The sequence below is a fragment of the Plectropomus leopardus genome, chromosome 5, assembly GCF_008729295.1.
Source record: "Plectropomus leopardus isolate mb chromosome 5, YSFRI_Pleo_2.0, whole genome shotgun sequence".
In the NCBI taxonomy this organism is placed as follows: Eukaryota; Metazoa; Chordata; class Actinopteri; order Perciformes; family Serranidae; genus Plectropomus; species Plectropomus leopardus.
In genome coordinates, this window is record NC_056467.1 from 13,664,827 (window position 1) to 13,684,654 (window position 19,828).

At 40.6% G+C, this 19,828-nt stretch overlaps 3 protein-coding genes across 3 annotated transcripts; 1 reads left to right on the top strand and 2 right to left on the bottom strand.

Moving 5' to 3' along the window:
- Positions 1-4,788: 4,788 nt before the first annotated feature.
- On the bottom strand, positions 4,789-12,528 carry folr (folate receptor). Its single transcript, XM_042486940.1, has 5 exons — positions 12,473-12,528; positions 6,545-6,677; positions 6,237-6,425; positions 5,842-5,977; positions 4,789-5,069 (listed from the first exon to the last, which is right to left on the bottom strand). Exons 2-5 carry the CDS (start codon positions 6,671-6,673, stop codon positions 4,789-4,791), a joined length of 735 nt encoding a protein of 244 aa, XP_042342874.1. The 5' UTR covers positions 6,674-6,677; positions 12,473-12,528.
- A 1,002-nt stretch (positions 12,529-13,530) lies between these two features.
- Positions 13,531-16,778, top strand: anapc15 (anaphase promoting complex subunit 15). Its single transcript, XM_042486854.1, has 5 exons — positions 13,531-13,594; positions 13,954-14,075; positions 14,597-14,656; positions 14,797-14,937; positions 15,906-16,778. Exons 2-5 carry the CDS (start codon positions 13,956-13,958, stop codon positions 15,951-15,953), a joined length of 369 nt encoding a protein of 122 aa, XP_042342788.1. The 5' UTR covers positions 13,531-13,594; positions 13,954-13,955; the 3' UTR covers positions 15,954-16,778.
- Positions 16,779-17,847: 1,069 nt separating this feature from the next.
- On the bottom strand, positions 17,848-19,571 carry tomt (transmembrane O-methyltransferase). Its single transcript, XM_042486005.1, has 4 exons — positions 19,310-19,571; positions 19,037-19,233; positions 18,738-18,860; positions 17,848-18,045 (listed from the first exon to the last, which is right to left on the bottom strand). Exons 1-4 carry the CDS (start codon positions 19,569-19,571, stop codon positions 17,848-17,850), a joined length of 780 nt encoding a protein of 259 aa, XP_042341939.1.
- Between the last annotated feature and the right edge of the window lie 257 nt (positions 19,572-19,828).

Genomic DNA, 19,828 nt, shown 5'->3' on the forward strand with positions numbered 1-19,828 from the left:
AAGCTGCTTCCAGACTTCTCCGAAAACCTCCCAGCCTTCCTCCAGACGAGAAAGATAATCCAGAGAGAGACCCTTAGAGAGCCGAAACAAGCTCCGAAAAGTAGCGTAAACGTTACTCCGACGGCGGTTTGGAGGCGCGAGAGCACCGAGGACGGGGCTAAAAGTTGTACATTTGTTAAATTTCTCTGTTTGCCGCTGTTTCCTCGGTTCCTGAAAGACTCGCCACCCTCCTCTGTCGCTTCCCAGTCCCACGGAAATCAGGGTATGTAAATCCACACTGGAGACCGGGGAGCAAAAGCGGGGACGACCAGCGTCAAATGCGACATACTACCAATATGAGACACTTCCTTTCAGGTTTTTCAAAATAAAGCAGTCTGTGGGTGGATTTAGCATAATACACTTTATTTCAGAGGGAAGAGTTTGTTTCCTGTTGTGTCTGTCTGCGGGTAACTTGACAGAGTTCTCAGGAAAGGAAGGATGGATGGATAAAGAGGGATGGAGGGAAAGAGAAGAAAAGGAATGAACTAATTGAGAAGAGCGACAGCGGCGGAAAGGGACTGCATTTAGGGACTGTGTTTTATTTATCAGAGGCAGTGGTGGATGAAGTAGCCTACCTAAAAGCCATAGCCTAGCCTACTTGAGTAAAAGTATAGATTTCTTACCAGAAAATGACTCTGGCAGAATTTAAAATCACCTATGTATTTTTACTGTTTTGACTTTTGTTGTTTAATACTTAATTATATTTCTATTTCTCTATTTTGTTTTTAAACTCTGGCCTGCAACTTATTTCCATTGTAATGGTATCCATGTGCTGTATAATAATAATTATTTATTTTATTTATTTAATTTTCATATAGTCTATACTTTTTCATACATTTTTAGTTTTTAAATTTTAGCACTCTTGTATGTAAAGCATGGAAGGTGCTATTACTATTAGAGTATTACTTCAGTAAAAGTCTCAAAGTATCTTATATTTACTGGACTTAAGGACCAAAAATAATTATATAATATTGAAGCTGTGCTCACAGCTCCCATCATGCCCAATGCTGCACTGAGAGGTTTGTAGGTTGCTGTTCAGTTTGCTGTTTTATGTTTTAAAACACAAATGGCATTTTTTTGTTATTGTTAGGGATGTGCCTGTTCATTACAATGTGTTTTAACGTTGGATATTGCAATTTTTGTGTTAGCTTGCAGCTTATACCATCAGTGAGTTGGCAGTTGCCTTTCGTCAGTCCAACTTTTCAGATGAGAATACCTCCTGTGTTTATTAGTAATAAATATTTATCAACAAGTGGAACAGTTTGTGCCTCATGCTGCTGCTGCTAACGTTACCACGGTGTTGACTGTCCCTAAGAATTGAAAGTAAAAATATAGGTAAATGCTGGTAATCACAAAACAAAAGTGATTTTTTCTTTGTAATATACACCACCTTGAACATCTAGCATACATTACACTGGAAGAAAAACTAGGTCGTCTTCTCAACTTAAAAGATTTACAACGAAAGAGAACGAAATCCAGTTTCTGGTAATGGAGTGGAGTGAAAGTTGACAGAAATATAAAGTTGACAGAAATATAAAAACTCAAGTAAAATACACATACTCCCCTAAATACTTAAGTACTGTAACAAAGTATTATTAATTTGTCATATTACATGACTAATCAGAGGAAGGGGGTGGCTGCATTGTAGACTTTTCTCTTTGGATAACAGTGTGACCTACAGCCACTGAGGAGGCCAGGCCGCTGTAATTTCTCCAGCTCCAATCCAGTTATGCAATCTTTTCTTTTCCAGACCACACACACTCCTATAAGGTGTAACTGTCTACCTAGAGGCCAGGCTGGCGAAACACAGGAAATGACCAACCCAACATTTAGAGATCGTTGCAGATCATCATATTTTTGTCTCTAGTTTTCCACAAAAAGTCTGACTCGAAAAATGTGGTATGGACACACACGCAGAAAGAAAGTTAGAGTTTAAGTGAGGTGAGAGGGTGAGAGTTGGCAGGGTGATGTGTGTGTGTGTGTGTGTGTGTGTGTGTGTGTGTGTGTGTGTGTGTGTGTGTGTTGCCAATGACCTCAGAAAAGCTGAGTATTAATAGCCACAGGGACAGCAGCCATCCCAATTCTATTTCTGACTATGGCATCATACTGTGTATGCCTGTGTGTGTGTGTGTGTGTGTGTGTGTGTGTGTGTGTGTGTGTGTCTGTGATTTGACTGTAAAAGACTGTAAAAGCCTGTGGCTCAACAATATTTCTGCATGAGGAGGTCGTAATGTCACATGGTAGTAAAACTATACTTGGTCAGCAGTTTTTCTTAAAAAAAGTAATTTTGCACATTTTCTTTCTTTTGCATCCTACCATTATTGTCTGGCAACTCTGAAACACAAGTTTAAGTCCATAGCCATCCTAAAAGATTGCTGAGGCTGTATGTAACCTCATATTCTACTTTAAAATACTGTAATTTGAAATTGCTGAAAAAATAATTAAATAATTCAATTCAATTCCAATTTAATTCAAATTCTAACAGTTATGTACAGCTTTGCCAAAAAACAATAAATCCTGGTGGTTTTTGGAGCCAGTATTACACTGTAAACCCCACAGTCCACTGTGGAATACTTTAATAAATTTAACTAATATAATGTGAAAGTAATTTATGTTATTGACACTGTAAAATAACAGTGGAATGCTGGCAACTACGGCTGCCAGTAATTTACCCTAATTTTATGTGAACATTTATTAGAGTGTAGTAGATTTTTTTATTTCGTAGCAAATTGTCAATTATTAAAATAACTTAGCTTCACTACCTTTACCATAAAAGGCTTAGTTAACCATGTGGTAGAGGGTTTTTCTTTTTAACAAACTCCTGCAAGATCACAACTCTCTTTGCATATGCTATAGCTTTGTTCCAAACTATTTACTCACTCACTCACTCTTCTCGATGTGGTATGATTTAAATAGTGAACCATGCAGGGAATGACCAAACAAGATTTCGGACACTAAACAAAAGAGTTTTCTCCCTCCGGAAATATATATCTGCAGTGCATTGTGGTATACAGGATACAGCGATAGGTTCTTTTTGTCAGTGTGGAGAACAAAACACAGTAAGTTATTCTCACTGTCTTATTATCACTGTGTTAGTCAGTGTAGTTTAATTATCTTTCAGCAAAAGCAAGCTTCGTTTTAATTTTAATGTGAACTGAGGCAAAATGTTGACGTGCACTTATTAGCCTAACGTTAGCCAACGTTAGCCAACATTAGCTAACGTTAGCTACAGTTTGAACGTTGAAAATATGAAGTGTTTCAACCGCATTTTTACAACACTGTTATAAATGGCAGATAATTCAAATGGTAAAAGCCCCAGGGATAATTTTTTTTGAACAGGTATAATGATATTTTTTCTAGCAGAATAAAAATGTTAAATATTACTTACACTACTCAGTGATGGCTGCTTTGTCAGACATCAGTGATGAAAGGCTGTGCAGGCTGTAGTGTGGCCATGCTTTAGTGGCAACTGAGACTTGCTGGCAAATGTGATCCATAGTTGAAATTCCCAAAAATGAATTGCAATCTGGAAACTCTTATTAGAAATATTAATATCTCCTCAGGTAGAAATCCTGTGTTGTGCGACTCCATTAGCTATAAGATACGCCCGCACTTCTTCATGTCAGTTAATATTTTGAATTGCAGTTCCCTCCTTTTTTCTTTCATCTTCCCATGATGCTTAGCTGTTAACAGTAAGTTTACAGGACATGAATAACTTCGAACTTGTGTACTTCTAACTTTTATAGTTTACTTGTCAGCAACTGCATTAATAAACATTTCAACAGGAAATACAAAAGGACCAATTCACAATTTTAATGTTGTCACGTTTGAAATGATCTATAGGAGCTTTATGCAAGCAGTTCATGCTGATAAAAGAGACAGGAAATACAGGCCCGGGGTTCACAGCTGACCTTGCAATGCTAAATTATACAGTGGTACCATCAGGAAGGATGTTATTAACAGCCTCAGAGACGAAGCAGCACTTTGACACGTATGATTTCTTGCAGAGGGTAAGGCTACACTTCCAAAACATATAGATACTGTTGGTCACATCTGTTGTGTCTTTGTAAATTCACTTGATTGATTGTCTCAGACATTGAATTTCAAAATCCAGTGTACACAAATGTTTCTAAATATATATCTCAGACTTATATATATCTCAGACTTACTGTATCTTTGATCAGCCACGGTCCTCTCTGCTGAGGTCTAACCAATCACAGGGCTTATTCAAAGTCCTGACAGAACACATTAAGACGTGGCACTGACGCACACGTATGTAAACTGCTCCTCACACACACACACACATACACACACACACACACTTACACACACGAGGGACTGCAACTCCATAATTACCAAGCAGTGGAGCCCACTAACCACTAGCTTGCCTGGAATGGTCATGTGATAGTGTGATCACTGGGGCCCAGCATAGAGAAACTTTTTCCCTCAGGGCAGATCCTGGGTCAGCTTCATGATTTCCTCACAGGTGTTTGACGTTATGAAGGGTATGACACTTCTCCACAATTTGCACTCACTGAAATATCATCCCAGAGATTTGCAATAATATACATATGTGGCATCATGGCTTGACCAGATGCAAAGGGTTTTTGTTTTGTTTTGTTTTGATCCACACACATTTTCAAATTTATTCTACTTTTCTAAACTGGTGTGCTGCAACAGAGACGGGAGTGCTTCACAGCAGTTTTATTGTTACCTCTGAAGTGATACAGGAAAGGTCAAGGATATCATTTAGTACATCATCATCATCACAGAGATAGATGTGGAAGCCATCATAAGTAGCGCTGTCAAGGCAAAGCTTTGTTGTTGCTGTGCATTGTTAAGGTAGTATTCGGCTACCTTCTTGTTGGGGTTTTCCCCTGTGAACCACAGCTGCATGCAGCGGCCTGAGGTTTTGGTGTAGTCGGTGTAAAGGTAGGACTTGGACCAGATTTGTTCACACATGGACTTTGGTGTGGGGAAAATCTCATTCCACTTTCTGCACTTGCTGTCTTTAGGGCATTTGTTAATACCTGAAAGGGAAACAGAGAGTATTTGAAGGAATTTGTATTTAAATGTAGTAATAAGTTCATTAGTGAGTCACTGCAATGTGTTGTGTGCATATAGTCATAATTTTTGGGGTTTTTTTGGTGTAAGACAAGTGTGTACATGCGTAATCAAATATTAGATTTTTTTCTGTGGTGTAATGTGAGGAAATCAGAATCAGAAACACTTTATTAATCTTCGGGGGAAATTGTGGTTTGTTACCAGCACAAGTATATAAAAATATAAAAATAACAGAAAACAGAAATACAATAAGAGTAAACAGTTAGAATAGTATGTAAATATTCACATATTTAGAATATGTGGACATTTAAATTATGATATGGATTATGTTCTGAGTGTGTAAAGTGTGTAAAATACAAAACTGCCTTACACTATAATGCAACACATGCATAAACAATGGTTGTAAGTTCAAAATATGACAATATAAAATAAATATGTGTGCAAAGCTACAATGAACAACAAAATATACATAAGCAAGAGTAACAATGAGTATATTTACAATATATACAGTGTTTTAAATACAGCTTACATTTAAGAGTTGGAAAACTATTGCAGATAAGACTGATTGAAAGAATGATTGCACCTTAAAAACCTTATTGCATTAAATGTTAATAAATAAATTGTGGAATTTTAATTGTAGATGAGTCTGTGAAGTCCAAACGCTAGTCTTTTGACTCAGAGTGTCAGAAACACTGAGGAAATGTCTGTGTCCGTGCTTGTGTGTGTTTTTATATGTACCTGAGCTCCAGTCCCATCCCTTGTGCCAATCAGTCTTGCAGGTGAACTCATTCTTGCAGTCTTCCCACCATTCGTGGCAGTCCTCGTTACACAGAGGCACATCCAAAATACGCTCCTTACGCCAGCTCTGATCCACCTACACACAGAATTGACACAAGTGACATATTTCAGGAATTAAACTCTTTGCTCTTGCAGTTGCAAAACGATCAAGAAAATAGAACATTACAAAGTCTCTCTTTTGAATGTTATTAGCTTGTTATCTTTTTATTACTATGATTACATTGGAAACACCCCTTATGTGGATATAGCTGTCCTCACACGCCCTTTCAACATCTTATGCTGCCATCTAGTGTTGCAATTGGCTAAACACATACAAAAGAGAGACTGATTCGCACTTTTTGTATCCAGGGTCCCAGGTGTGGTGAGCACTCATAGAAGCAGGTGTCCTGTATAAAGTGTTTCTTGCACTGGGGGCTCATGAGACCGCAGTGATTCCAGTTGAAGTTGTACAAGTAGGAGTTATCATTGTGGGCTTCTTCACTAGTGTTGGCAGTACAACATGCATTGTCTTTCCATGGAGTGCACTGGAAAGAATAAGAAAAAAGAATGGTCACAAACATTTTTTTGAACCCCATTTCTGAGCATAAAAAACATTACGACCATCTCACCCCACCATTTCATTTGTTTTGTTTGTGTTTATCACCTGTAGGTAAAGTTTTCCCTCAGGGCCAGGGTTGACTTTGTGATGTTTGCCGTCCATGCACATGTTGAGTTTGTCCAGAGACAGAGCGCCACTGGAGAGGGCTAACAACGTAGCCAGGACGACCCACATGGCTCTGCAGCAGGGAGAAATTAACAAACATCATTGAATAAGAAAAATAATGGGATGACAGCCAACATACAACACTGGCCCATCCATCCATACATTGTCTACGGCTTATCTGAGGTAAGGTCGCGGGGGCAGCAGCCTAAGCAGGGAAGCCCAGACTTCCCTCTCCCCGGCCACTTTGTCCACCTCTCCCAGGGGATCCCAAGGCATTCCCAGGCCAACTGAGAGACATAGTCTCTCCAGGGTGTCCTGGGTCTTCCCAGGAGTCTCCTACCGGTGGGACATGCCCTGAACACCTCACCAGGGAGGTGTCTGGGAGGCATCCTAATTAGATGCCCGAGCCACCTCATCTGGCTCTTCTCAACATGGAGGAGCAGCGGCTCTATTCTGAGCTCCTCCCGGATGACTGAGCATCTCACTCTATCTCTAAGGGAGAGTCTAGCCACCCACTGGAGGAAGCTCATTTCGGCTGCTTGTACCCACGGTCTTATTCTTTTGGTCACTACCCAAAGCTCGTGACCATAGGTGAGTGTAGGAACGAAGATTGACTGGTAAAACAAGAGCTTTGCCTTTTGACTCAGCTCCCTCTTCACCACAACAGATCAGTGCAGAGTCCACATTACTGCAAACGCTGCACCGATCCGCCTGTCGATCTCCTGCTTCATCCTTCCCTCACTCGTGAACAAGACCTCGAGGTACTTAAACTCCTCCACTTAGGGCAGGATCTGTTCCCTGATCTGCAGAGGGCGCTCCACCCTTTTCCAGCTGAGAACCATGGCCTCGGATTTGGAGGTGCTGATTCTCATCCTGGCCGCTTCACACTCGGCTGCGAACCAATCCAGTGAGAGCTGGAGGTCATGGCCTGATGAAGCCAACAGGACCACATCCTCTGCAAAAAGCAGCGACCCAATCCTGAGGTCACCAAACCAGACCCCCTCAACGCCCTGGCTGTGCCTAGAAATTCTATTCATAAAAGTTCAGAATCGGTGACAAAGGTCAGCCCAGGCTGAGTCCAACCCTCACTGGAAATGAGTCCAACCTACTGCCGGCAATGCGGACCAAGCTCTGGCACCAGTCGTACAGGGAACGGAGGGCCCATATCAGGGGGTCCGATACTCATACCGCATACTCCTGGAGAATCCCCCACAGGACTCCCCGAGGGACACGGTCGCATGCCTTATCCAAACCCACATAGCACATGTGGACCAGTTGGGCAAACTCCCATGCACCCTCAAGGATGCTGCCAAGGGTCCAGAGCTGGTTCACAGTCCATGACCAGGACGAAATCGCATTGCTCCTCCTGAATCCGAGGTCTGACTGTCTGATGGACTCTCCTCTCCAGTACCCCTGTATGTTGGAATTTACCCCGGTGGACGAAAGGGTAGCCTCCGTCCGCCTTTGGGTGGGGGGGTGGATCTTGACTGTTGTTTGTGCCTATGGTCTAAATGGCAGCTCAGAGTATCTATCCTTTTTTGAGACCTTAGTGGGGGTGCTGGAGAGTGCTCCTTCTGGGGATTCCCTAGCTCTTCTGGGGGACTTCAACGCTCATGTTGGCAACGACAGTGAGACCTGGAGGGGCGTGAGCGGGAGGAGTGGTCCCCCCGATCTGAACCCAAGTGGTGTTTTGTTATTGGACTTCTGTGCTCACCACAGATTTTCCATAAACAACACCATGTTCAGGTATAAGGGTGTCCATATGTGCACCTGGCATCAGGACACCCTAGGCCGCAGTTCGATGATTGACCTTGTAGTCGTGTCGTCGGACACTCGGGTAAAGAGAGGGGCGGAGCTGTCAACCGATCACCACCTGGTGTTGAGTTGGCTCCGATGGTGGGGGAGGACACTGGTCAGACCTGGCAGACCCAAACGCATTGTGAGGGTCTGCTGGGAACATCTACCGTCAGAAGGAGCTTCAACTCCCACCTCCAGGAGAGCTTCAGCCATGTCCCGGGGGAGGCGGGGGACATTGAGTCCGAGTGGGCCATGTTCCGTGCCTCCGTTTTTGAGGCGGCTGATCAGTGCTGTGGCTATAAGGTGGGTGGTGCCTGTCATGGCGGCAACACCCGAACCCATTGGTGGACATCAGTGGTGAGGGTTGCCGTCAAGCTGAAGAAGGCATCCTGTTGGGCCTTTTTGGCCTGTGGGACTCCGGGGCAGGCAGCACACAGGTAATGGCAGGCCAAGCAGAGTGCAGCCACGGTGGCCGCTGAGGCGAAAACCCAGGCGTGGGAGGAGTTCGGTGAGGCCATGGAGAACGACTACCAACAGCTTTGAGGGAGGTTCTGGACCACCATCCAGCGTCTCAGGAGGAGGAAGCAGTGCTCTGTCAACACTGTGTATGGTGGGGATGGTGTGCTGCTGACCTTGACTCGGGATGTTGTGGATTGGTGGAAGGAATACTTTGAAGACTACCTCAATCCCACCAACACTGGTTAAAAGTTAAAATCCATGTGACAGACATGCCTTATAACCTCTTATTTAGGTAAAACACAAAAAGTTGCACACCTCAATCAGCTTTATACCATCTAATTAGCAGCTGTTTAGGTTGTTTCGTAATAAGTGGGTCATTTATTTAATTTACTGGTTTTATTGAAAACATTAGGATATTAAAATCACACTACAAGTAAATGATCTATTTGAGGTGTTTGGCCTTCACAGCTTAAAAAAAAAGCTTAATATTCTATCTGTTGTGCCCCCTCAAACACAATCAGTGATGCCCCAATTAATAACAGCAGTAAACCTCTGCAAGGAGCGATAACACAATTACCTCCTGGTCAACAATATTGGTGAAATATGGCAGCAGAATGTCGATTCAACAATCTGACAATAGTTTGTCCAGCCAAAAAATGTTCTTATCTAGTCAGTCTGAGACCGTGGTAATCATGGTTGGCCATAATGAACACCATGTTCGAGCAAAGGTTGGTTCATATGTGTACTTGGTACCAAAACAGCCAATTCCAAAGACTGATCATCAACAACAAACAAACAAAACTGCAACACAGTGTTTCATACATTGAAACCAAATCCCTCTTAATTATCCCAGTTCATTCTGGCTGCTGTAGGCACCACAGGACCTACTATGAAATAATAAAACTGACAAGAACACAAAGATGAATCTGACATAAATATTGTTGAGTTCACTCCATTTAGGTTTTTTGCCACAAATGAATGTTACATGTAAACCGACTTGTGGGAAAACCTGCGAAGCATTTAACCAGCCAAGACAATGTTCTTGATTTTATACTGTCATTTGGACGGTGGCGTACATCCTTGGCGGACTTATTGACAGACTTTTGGGCCTGTTTGATCTACACGAAAAGATGTCTTTTGGTAGCTTCTAGTTTATTCCATAGCCTGATTAGCCTGTTTTCTTCATGCTCTTTCTGCCTGATTGACCACCAGGTCGTCATGACCAAGCTGAGACTCTGTTTGCCCAACACCTGCAAGAGGCTCTTCTATCCCTGAAAGATGTAACATCAGTTGGCCTTTTTGAAGCCTCTTTTCTTTCCTATGTGACAGCCAGGTGTGTGCCAGGTCACTGCGATCATGTCACATGCACATACAGGCTCACAATGCTAACATTAATCATTAGCATTTGTCATGTGCTTTACCCAGCTTACTGCCATACATGCTTCACACTTTTAACAGTCTTGGGCAGCACTCTTTACTTCTGGCAGTAACTCAGCTGCCTGGCTCCCTCCCTCACTCAACTTTAGAGTAAGAAGTGATCCATCCCACGTGCAAGAAATCCCTCAGGCTGCATTTCCTGCTATTCCTTTCTTAATCAAGTGCTAGCCTCTCCCACTTGCTGCTTGGTGGGCTTCATTTCCTGACTTTAGCAGGACAGACATCCTGCGCCCCTTCCCTGCCTGGATTCTTTCTCACACATTATTGAGCCTTTAACTTTACTGATTCCCTTTTAAATGATGAGTAATCAGTATATTCCACCATATATCAGATTTTACTGTTGTGCTCTATAATTTGTGATTCCTTTTTTGGGGAGTAGAACATGCATTCATAACATATTACAACTTTGTGTATCATTAGTGGACCTGCATGAAGCTCAAATCATAAATTAAGGTAAAGTAAGGTAAGACCTGAATGTCCACAAGGGGCAATTTGAAATACTGACAGTAAGTACAACAGGACAGTACAAATTCATAAACACAAATAACCTAGCGCGTTAAGGGTCAATGCTTAATCAGGTAAGTGATAGCAGACAGAAAAAGGAAGATCTGAAATGCTCTGTGCTGCATTTAGGGAGGCTAAACCTCAACATGGAGGGGCTGTTGAAAGGCTGAGACAATCGACCGAGTTTTAGCAGTGACCGTCTCTTCATACAGATGCTGGATGTTATTAAAAGTAACACCATTGATCTTGCAGCATAACTTGACCACTTAATAAGTAATTAAGCGAAGCATCGTAACTGGTGAGAATTTTTATGATCAACTATGTTGCTAGAGCTAGATATGGACAGTGAGTGCATTTTTCTCCCACACTGGCCATGTGGTAAAGGACATGACGCCACATGGTGTGCATTCATGAGAGGCTTAAGTTACATTCTGTACATTTAATATTTCAAAAATATAACTTTTTCATGTATGCTTTTGTGGTAACAGGGTGGACACAATGAGCTTGTCCGACTCTGTCAGACATTAAATAACTCTAAGAAAAATTCATCAAAAGAAAAGGACATTGATGTCTTTTCACCACCCACTCTGTAAATGTTGGATGATTTCACTTCCTGGAAGTTATTCAACTTTTGGAGCAGTCCAACATTTGGTTTGTTTTCATTAAAAGTAACAGGGTTGATGACAACCTGGGTATCCTTTTCTTAAACATTTTACACATATTACAAATAAAACCCATTAATTAGTGATGAAAGGACACTTAAAGCTTTATAGAAGTTTAAGTTTTTATATGATGACTTTTTTTGGCCTCAATGACTTGTTCAAGTAGAAAAATCATACTGAAGGACAGGTCATCTTGACATTTTTTGCCCAAAAAAAATCTCTAAGCTTCTTTGAACAGAAAAAGGCAAACCTTGAGATTAATATTTATCAAATCTATAAGCAGAGAATTGTAGTGTATTGCTGGGGGATGGAAAGTTCTGTAAAGTAACAATGACTAAAAGTGAAACGCATTCTCTCAAGGAAAATTAAAATCTGAAGTATGACACCCCAAAACTGAACAAAAAATCTGGCAGAAACTTTAAAATTGACGACTCAAACTGGTGATGATATTTGTCTTCTTAAACTGATCGTTGTGACAAACCAGACAGAAAAGTCACAGCAAGAGAGACTGGTGTTTGAGGTAATAAGGTTAACTCGCTGAGCTCACGTGATTATCCGTTATTCATATTCTGACACAAACTGATGGATTACTCACTACTATGTAACATTATAACACAATACAACAACTTTAACATTCAGTTTTTGGAGTTTTTCACTTCACATTAAAGGTAATCTCCCACTCTAGATGTTCTTCATTAAGTTTTTTTCTTATGACAAATAATCTAAACCTGGAAAGTCCCTGCAAAAAAACTGTGAAAATACATTATATCTATTCACATACAACTGTGCTCCAGGATGTGACCTAAAAAACCACAATGGAGAGCAACTACAAAGACACTGCTAAAGTAGCAGGAATAGTTGAGAAGTCAGTGAAGCCTTCTTCCAAAATTTAAAATAAATGTGAAATTACCCTTCAACCTAAATACATGTATTTTAACAACTCTCTGGTGCAACTCATTTAGAGACTAATGACGATTTCTTCATGCATTGATGAACAGATTCACGTTACCTTGTTAGATTCTGTGTTGATTTCTTCCTGAAGAGTAAGTCACCTCTTGCACACCTCTCAAGACCAAATAAGACAAACCTGTGCATGCATAAGTGTGTAAATGTTTCTGAAGTCCAAAGTTTGCCTCGTGTGTGTGAGTGCTTGGAAGGAACGAGAGAGAGAGGTTGTATGGTATGTGATAATCTTAGTTTTATTACATCTTGGTTCATCTTATCTCAAGGTCTTCCCTGCTCTCTCATACACACAGAAATGTACTACGTGTACGCAAGCGCGTGCGCGCACACACACACACGCGCACACACACACACACACACACACACACACACAGAATCCCTATAGTGTTACTGGGAGCCATATTATCTACAGAGGGCTCCCTCCCCCCAAAACAAACGTACCAGGTGATTAAAATCAGTAAAAACGTGGAATAAAGTAGTTTCTCATAAGAAATCAACATTTCTCGCGTTTCTCTGTTTAGCTGTTCGCCCAGCACCTGCTAATGTGTGCTTTCTTACTTCCAGGAGGTTTTTACTGGAAGCCAAGTTATCCCCCTCTCTAAAAAAACTGACCCAGTTATTTAAATTGGCAAAAATCACTGAATAAAGCAGTTTCAGATTTTTTAAAAAAATGTGTTTTTTCAGTGCTGCTTGTTGTTTGGCAGATGCAAAAGGGCCCTATCTAGAGCCAATGTTTGGTTTGTCCATCAGTGCAACATGTGGATGAGGACCTGCTCCCTGTGTTTATATATAAATGGCTCATTCTGAGGTAATGAAAGCACAGTGATTATCATTTTCAGGTGATCATACGCTAAAGATAACAAACTTATCATATTATATTACACACTGGGTTGACATTTGGCATAAAACAGCAGTGTGACCTAGGACGGCAATAACAGAAGGAGTAAAAAGGTGGGTCTTACGATTCTGCTGCATCTGTCTTGTGATTTCATTTGAACTTTGAACGTTTTTTTTTTCACTCTCCTGACTTCACTGGCGCCGCTCGGGCGGAACCATTGTTAAGTGACGGTTGGACCAAAGGACTCCGGAAATCTTGCAGGGTGAACGCCGGTGGCTTCCGGTTAGATTTGTTTTGAAATTTTTCTGAGCTGGGGCGACACATTGTCAGGTCGGTACATTATCTGTAATATCGCTACGAATAAAGGGTAAAATTGCTGTTTATTTTACGTTATCTTTTACCAAGTAAAAACTCACTTGCACTTTAGAGTTGAACGTCATAAAACAGATTAACGTGTGAAATCATACGTTAATTTATGTGTTACGTTAACTTAACGTTATCGTGTCTCTCCACCACTCCGTGTCGTTTTAAATTACGTGAGGGAAAGTATCTTTTTCCCCCCCAGACACATACATGATGTCTCCAGTACTTTGTTGAAAACGGGGGTTTTAACGCTTTGTTGTCGTGCGAAAGATCAGGCTACACACAGGATTGTTGACACCGTGTTTGTTGTTGTCCCCATGAGACAGACATGTCCACGCTGTTCCCCTCTCTCTTCCCCCGGATAACGGAGTCTCTGTGGTTCAACCTTGATCGACCCTGCGTGGACGAAACCGAGCTCCATCAACAGGAGCAGCAACACCAAACCTGGGTAAACAACTGGGGTCGACCGATATTGGTTTTTCAGGGCCGATAACGAAACTGATTAGTCGTCAGACTGATAACTGATATTTGGAGCTGATATACACTAACAATAAAAATGAAAATCTTTGTGTTAATATTTAGAATTTGGAATATAGCAAACTCCGACACAAAAAAATCTAAACGCTTTTAGCAAACATTCAACATTATATCCAGTAAGCTTCCTGCAACTTTTTCTTTTAAAGTCAAGTGAAAATCAGAATAAAAAATGAATAATTAAAATCAACTCCCTGAGGTTTTACAAAGTAAAAGTTCCTCCCATGCTGACACTTTCTTTGCACTTATTTAATTGATGAATGTTATCGGCCATTATTAAAGTTATAAAGTTATACAGATATTTGGCAAAATGCCAAATATCGTCCCCGATAATTGGTCAGACCTTCTAGTAAACAACACCTCTGCTAAAACACAGTCTATTATCACTGTCTTCATGCCAAACATTGTAACATGTGCTCTTTGTCTCTACCACAGCTGCAGAGCATTGCAGAGAAAGACAACAACCTGATGCCCATTGGGAAACCTATTTTTGATGTAATGTGTCTTTCATATATAATCAACAGATTCATTTTAAATGGAAATGCTGCTCTTTAGTGTCACCATGCCACAGTATGAAACATACACTGATAACATCGTTCCCTTCATCCATGTTGTCTGGCTTTATTGTGGCGCAGGGGGGATACGAGGAAGAGGAAGAGGAGGACGATGAGGATGAGGAGGACAGTGAGGAAGACTCGGAAGATGAAGAAGACATGCAGGACATGGATGAGATGAACGACTACAACGAGTCACCAGATGATGGCGAGATCAATGAGGTGCTTTCATTTATGATTTGATGTATTAAGAGGTGAAAAGAATTCATTTTAACATCCTTGACTTAAAGGTCCACTGTGTTGGATTTAGTGTAATATTTGGAATATAATATAATAAGCGTGTTTTCTTAAAATATAGTCACCTAAATGACACTGCTTTATTCAGCATTGATACTGGTTTAAATCAGCGAGTCTGTTTGTCTTGGAGAAGAGGGGGACCTTGGCTAATAATTTGACCCCAGGTAAGAATTTGTGAACGTCTGGCTCTTAAATTATCAAAGAAAAAAGGGGAGCACACGTTAGCAGGTGCCTGGCTAGTGGCCCATTTGCAATAATCTGACACTGTTGGAGAAACACTGATTTTTAATTTGAATAAGATTTTTTTGGTGTTTTTACTGTCCCACTATGATAGCTGTGGGCCTTTCAAATTACCTTGCTTATATTAAGGTTTGCGCAATTTTTATTGCTCTTTTTTGGTGCAATATTATACTGTGCAATATTATTGTGATCACAGCGCTTGGTGCAGTATTATTTGACAGGATCAGTACATGGAGGCCATCTAATTTTCCTTCCACATTTGTAGGTGTAATTCATGGCATCAGTGTAGATCTTCTTTTGTTTTTCTGTGTGTCTCACCTCGCTGTATTGATGGACTGTCTCTGGTAGCGCAGTGACTGCAGATTTGTGTGGCACTGCAGCCAAAGAGTAATTTCCCTCAGGGGACCATAAAATGTATTTGATCTTATAAGTGAAGTTTCAGTTGGATGCATTTTGCAATCCTCACCACTAGATGTCACTAAATCCTACACACTGCTCCTTTAATTGATATTTCTCACGCAGGCACAGCTACTAAATATCTAAAGCACAATGAAAATATTCCAAATTACAAAAACATTTGTTCCTTATTTAAAACTTCCTTTCCTTTCCAGAGGAATAATTGTCTTTAATCTGGCTCTGTTTCTTTCTCTCAGGTGGACATGGAGGGACCAGATCAAGACCAAGACCAATGGATGATTTGAGACAAAAGACAATTTTAGTCTCCATCAAGCTGACATTCATTGGATTTCTACTCCACGTGTTAAAATGACTGCTGCCCCTACAGTCTGTGACACAGGTGTATTATTTAATTGTGTAAATAGGAAAAGTGTTGAATCAAAGCTTACATTATCATGTCTTTCAGCAGGACGTTTGGTGAATCCGGTTTCATTAGACGTCTATTTCAAGCTGCAGTTGGGCTTTGAAGGCCCTGGAAGTTGTTGGAAATTGGCTGTGAGTGTTGCTACCTCACACGTGCGTGCGCACACACACACACACACACACACACACACACGCACGCATGCACACACACACGGTTCTGCTGTTTTGTAACTAGTCAGACACACAGCAGTGGGCATCATTTAAACTTCGACCTTGTCATATCTTCAGTCATGTGCCAGTTCTCTGAGGGCCTCCAAAGAGCTGACTGAGCACAAACAAAGAGTTTAGTCAGCTAAATAATTTGTTACCTATGAGAGAGAGTGACAGATATTTCACCACGTAATACACTTCTGTTTCAAAGCATTGTTTGAGCTGTTAATTTCTTGTTACAGATATATTTCCAGTGGAATCTAAAAAAAAAATGCTTGTGACATTGTGTTATGTTCAGACAGTTCACCAGTTTTGATGGAAATGTTGATATTTTATATTTTTTTAATATCTGTGTCAAAGGTAAAAGCAGCTATTAATTTTGAAGAATGTCAGCCGAAATATGAATACACACAGTGTTCATTCAAATACTTGGTCGTTTGTATGGAAGTGAACAGAAGCCTTTGCGTTTTGTATTAAATTAAATCATTTTGATGAGACCATGCTTTTCTGTTGTCTACATTTCAAGTTCCTATTGATTTAAAAATGGGGTGTGAGGGTTATTTAGATAAATCCAGTATTAATAAAGTTTTTTTTTTTAAATTTGGTGTTAGTAAAATAAATGATTTAGGTTGTGCTGATGTCCACAGTTCACTTTATGTCTTCAACATTTCAAATCTGAAAAGATTTGAGCAGGTCGCCATTACATTTCCTACTGGAAACCCACCATTTTCTTCAATATTAAACTTGTACATAAAGGATGTTTATTATAAACTCTCCAAAAAATACCATTTCATTGAGTTTAATTAGCATATTTAATGATTTTACTCCTTTCCCACCAAATTTGGCAGTTATGTTTAAGTTTTGAAACCTAGAGCAATATTACTTTTTTGTGCTGCTTTAAGACAACTTTCACAAGTATTTAAACTTTTGAACCCTGAGCAAATTGATTTGATTTCTTTCAAAAAACGGGAAAGGGAAACGACCACCTTGGTAAGAAATGTTTCACAAATTGTAAGAAAAAAGTACATTGAGAAAATGAGTTTTAAAAAGCTAGGGAAACATGTCAAGAAGAATGAAAAAAGCTCTGGAATTAAAAAAAAAAAACAATCATTGCCCTCTTCCCAAATTTTAGAAAGTAATCAAGCAGGTTTGTTCAGGCATCAAAGGGTTAAATCTGACATTTTCCTGTTTTTATTAGGTAAGTGAGCGAGGAGAATGCCAGGAGGTGGTGACAAGTGACAGATCCTTAGCAAGGATAAAAAGGTGGATATTACTTCTGTTAAAAGAATAGTGTTGTGCACATAGAGTTACTAAGTCTGTGCATGACATTTTATTTTCCTGATGACTGTTTTTTTATACCTAGGAGAGGGGGGTGGCAGTGAGGTATTTTGTTAGTAACATATATTGTAATTTTAGTACTACTAAACTACAAACCAACATGCCACAATTTTCAAGAGACATTTTAGAAAATGTACAGTTATCTCTTCTATTACTTATTAAAATTAGTTTGTGGTATGTTATTATCAATCCATCCCTTGCAACTGCATAAATGTATATCTGTCTCGTCTACTTGATTCCCTGGTACACCAGCTCAGCCATCCCGTCCCTGATGCCTTTGCTGTACTCTAGTGTGGCGCGGTGGACCTTCCACTCGTAGAGGCCGCTCTTGCGAATGTGTCTAAGGAACTTTGGAGCTCCGGGGAACAGCACGTTGTCAGCGACGATCATAGACCCTTTTCCCAGCAGACCAGAGCCTTCCAGCATCTGTAACACACACAGCATTGTGTCACTGAGGGAGATGATCAGATAACAATGGGAAGGATCACTACTTAAAGATATGTCTTTACAATTAGTACAATTGCACAAAAAGTACATGTACATCACTCAAATACCTTAATAACCTTCTTTCCATATTTTTTATTGTAAATTTCCTCTATATTGTTTTTTTTTTTTTTGCAATCCTTGCTTTTATTTTTTTTATTTAATTTGATCTTACTGTATATATGTTATGTATGAATACACCAAAGATTGAAGCCGATTATAGATTATAGAGGTCTCTTCCTCTCAAAAACAAACTGCCTAGGTAATTAAAACCAGTAAAACATCTGAATAAAGCAGCTTCATGCTGAAAATCAGTGTTTTCACAATGCCGCTTGGCTTGTTACAGGGGAACTCTCAACTTCTGTGGGTGACCTTATCCGGCGCCAGTGTTTGGTTTATCTGTTGTTTACTACTACAGACCAACGTGGCTGATTTCGAGGACAAGTACTCATTCCAAATGTCGATTTAAATGTCTCATTTTAGAAAATGCAATGACTGATTTTCAGGTGATTATATACTAAAGAAAACATAGCAATTACACTATTTTTAATTCCTGCCAATATATCTACCTTAATCCTACACACCGGGCGTTTATTTCATATGTAATTGTACTTTCTAAAAATTTATTCTGTCACCTGCAGATCGGGGAGGTAGCATTTCTTCCAGTGGTCCATGAAGACGAAATCCAACCTCTCCAAACCATAGTCAGACCGCAGCCGAGGGATCACCTCATCAGATGGATTCACAATGAGCTCCACCTAAAGAACACACAGCTTTAATGTCTCAAAGGTATAAAACTCTTCATAGTCAATACAAAACAGTTTTATGTAGAAAATAAATAATGATGCTGGCTTGTGGGCAGGTAAGTTATGGCTTTTGTCAGCAACTTCATGGAATGGATTCATACAATGTTTACATCTTTCTGCACTCTCACCGTGTCATCATCAAACCCTGCCAGACGTATGATTTTCTCAGCGATAGCAGCATTCCTCTGGTCCATTTCGAGGCTGTAGAGCCTGGCACCTAGGGGCAGAGACCGGGCGATTCTCACAGTGCTGTACCCGCAGTGGGCACCCAGCTCCAGCACTGTCAGAGGGCTCTGCTCCATCAGCAGCCGGTCCAGGATCTTCCCTACACACCAAACACATCCTGTAAAATGGTGCTTGTTAACAGATAAATTGTTGTATAAGGTCAATATCCTCCTCACCTTTTTTAGGCCCAATGTTGCTGATGAACTCCACCTTGCTGCACCAGACATCAAAGGCCTCCAGGATGCTGTCAGGGTCTCCAGGGGTGGCATGAGTGAGAACGTACTGGTAGGCACGCTCCTCGCGGCTCAAGCCAGTAACACAGTCATTCCATATTCTGACCAGGACTGCTCGATAGAACAGCACAAAGTAGAAGCGGCACCTGATAATAATGGTCAGTAAGAGGGGAAGGAAGGCCAGAGCAATTGCGGGAGACACCATCCTAGCTCATACAAAAAAACACACATAAGTAGATTCATTAGACAGTGCCGTGTTGTTCATGACAGCATGAATGAGGTCTCATTATTAAAGTAAGATCATATGTCATTTCAGCGAAACAACAAAATACCTTATCAAAGTTTTAAGAGGCAAATTTATTGTTCCCACATGCAGTACTTGATGAATTTGGGGAATTAGGCCTCCACAATTTATCTGTGTATCAAGGGTGTTAGTCTGGTGCTTTTGTCATGTTAAGTGTG

What these genes read in the sequence shown, in the direction of transcription:
- anapc15 (XM_042486854.1), top strand. Translation starts at nt 13,956, where the DNA reads ATGTCCACGCTGTTCCCCTCTCTCTTCCCCCGGATAACGGAGTCTCTG. An exon ending in AGCAGCAACACCAAACCTGG is followed by an intron (nt 14,076 to 14,596) that starts GTAAACAACTGG and finishes TCTCTACCACAG; the next exon opens with CTGCAGAGCATTGCAGAGAA. An exon ending in TTGGGAAACCTATTTTTGAT is followed by an intron (nt 14,657 to 14,796) that starts GTAATGTGTCTT and finishes ATTGTGGCGCAG; the next exon opens with GGGGGATACGAGGAAGAGGA.
- tomt (XM_042486005.1), bottom strand. Translation starts at nt 19,571, where the DNA reads ATGGTGTCTCCCGCAATTGCTCTGGCCTTCCTTCCCCTCTTACTGACC. An exon ending in CAACATTGGGCCTAAAAAAG is followed by an intron (nt 19,234 to 19,309) that starts GTGAGGAGGATA and finishes TTTGGTGTGTAG; the next exon opens with GGAAGATCCTGGACCGGCTG. An exon ending in CAGGGTTTGATGATGACACG is followed by an intron (nt 18,861 to 19,036) that starts GTGAGAGTGCAG and finishes TGTGTTCTTTAG; the next exon opens with GTGGAGCTCATTGTGAATCC.
- folr (XM_042486940.1), bottom strand. Translation starts at nt 6,673, where the DNA reads ATGTGGGTCGTCCTGGCTACGTTGTTAGCCCTCTCCAGTGGCGCTCTG. An exon ending in AGGGAAAACTTTACCTACAG is followed by an intron (nt 6,426 to 6,544) that starts GTGATAAACACA and finishes TATTCTTTCCAG; the next exon opens with TGCACTCCATGGAAAGACAA. An exon ending in TGGGACCCTGGATACAAAAA is followed by an intron (nt 5,978 to 6,236) that starts GTGCGAATCAGT and finishes TTCTGTGTGTAG; the next exon opens with GTGGATCAGAGCTGGCGTAA.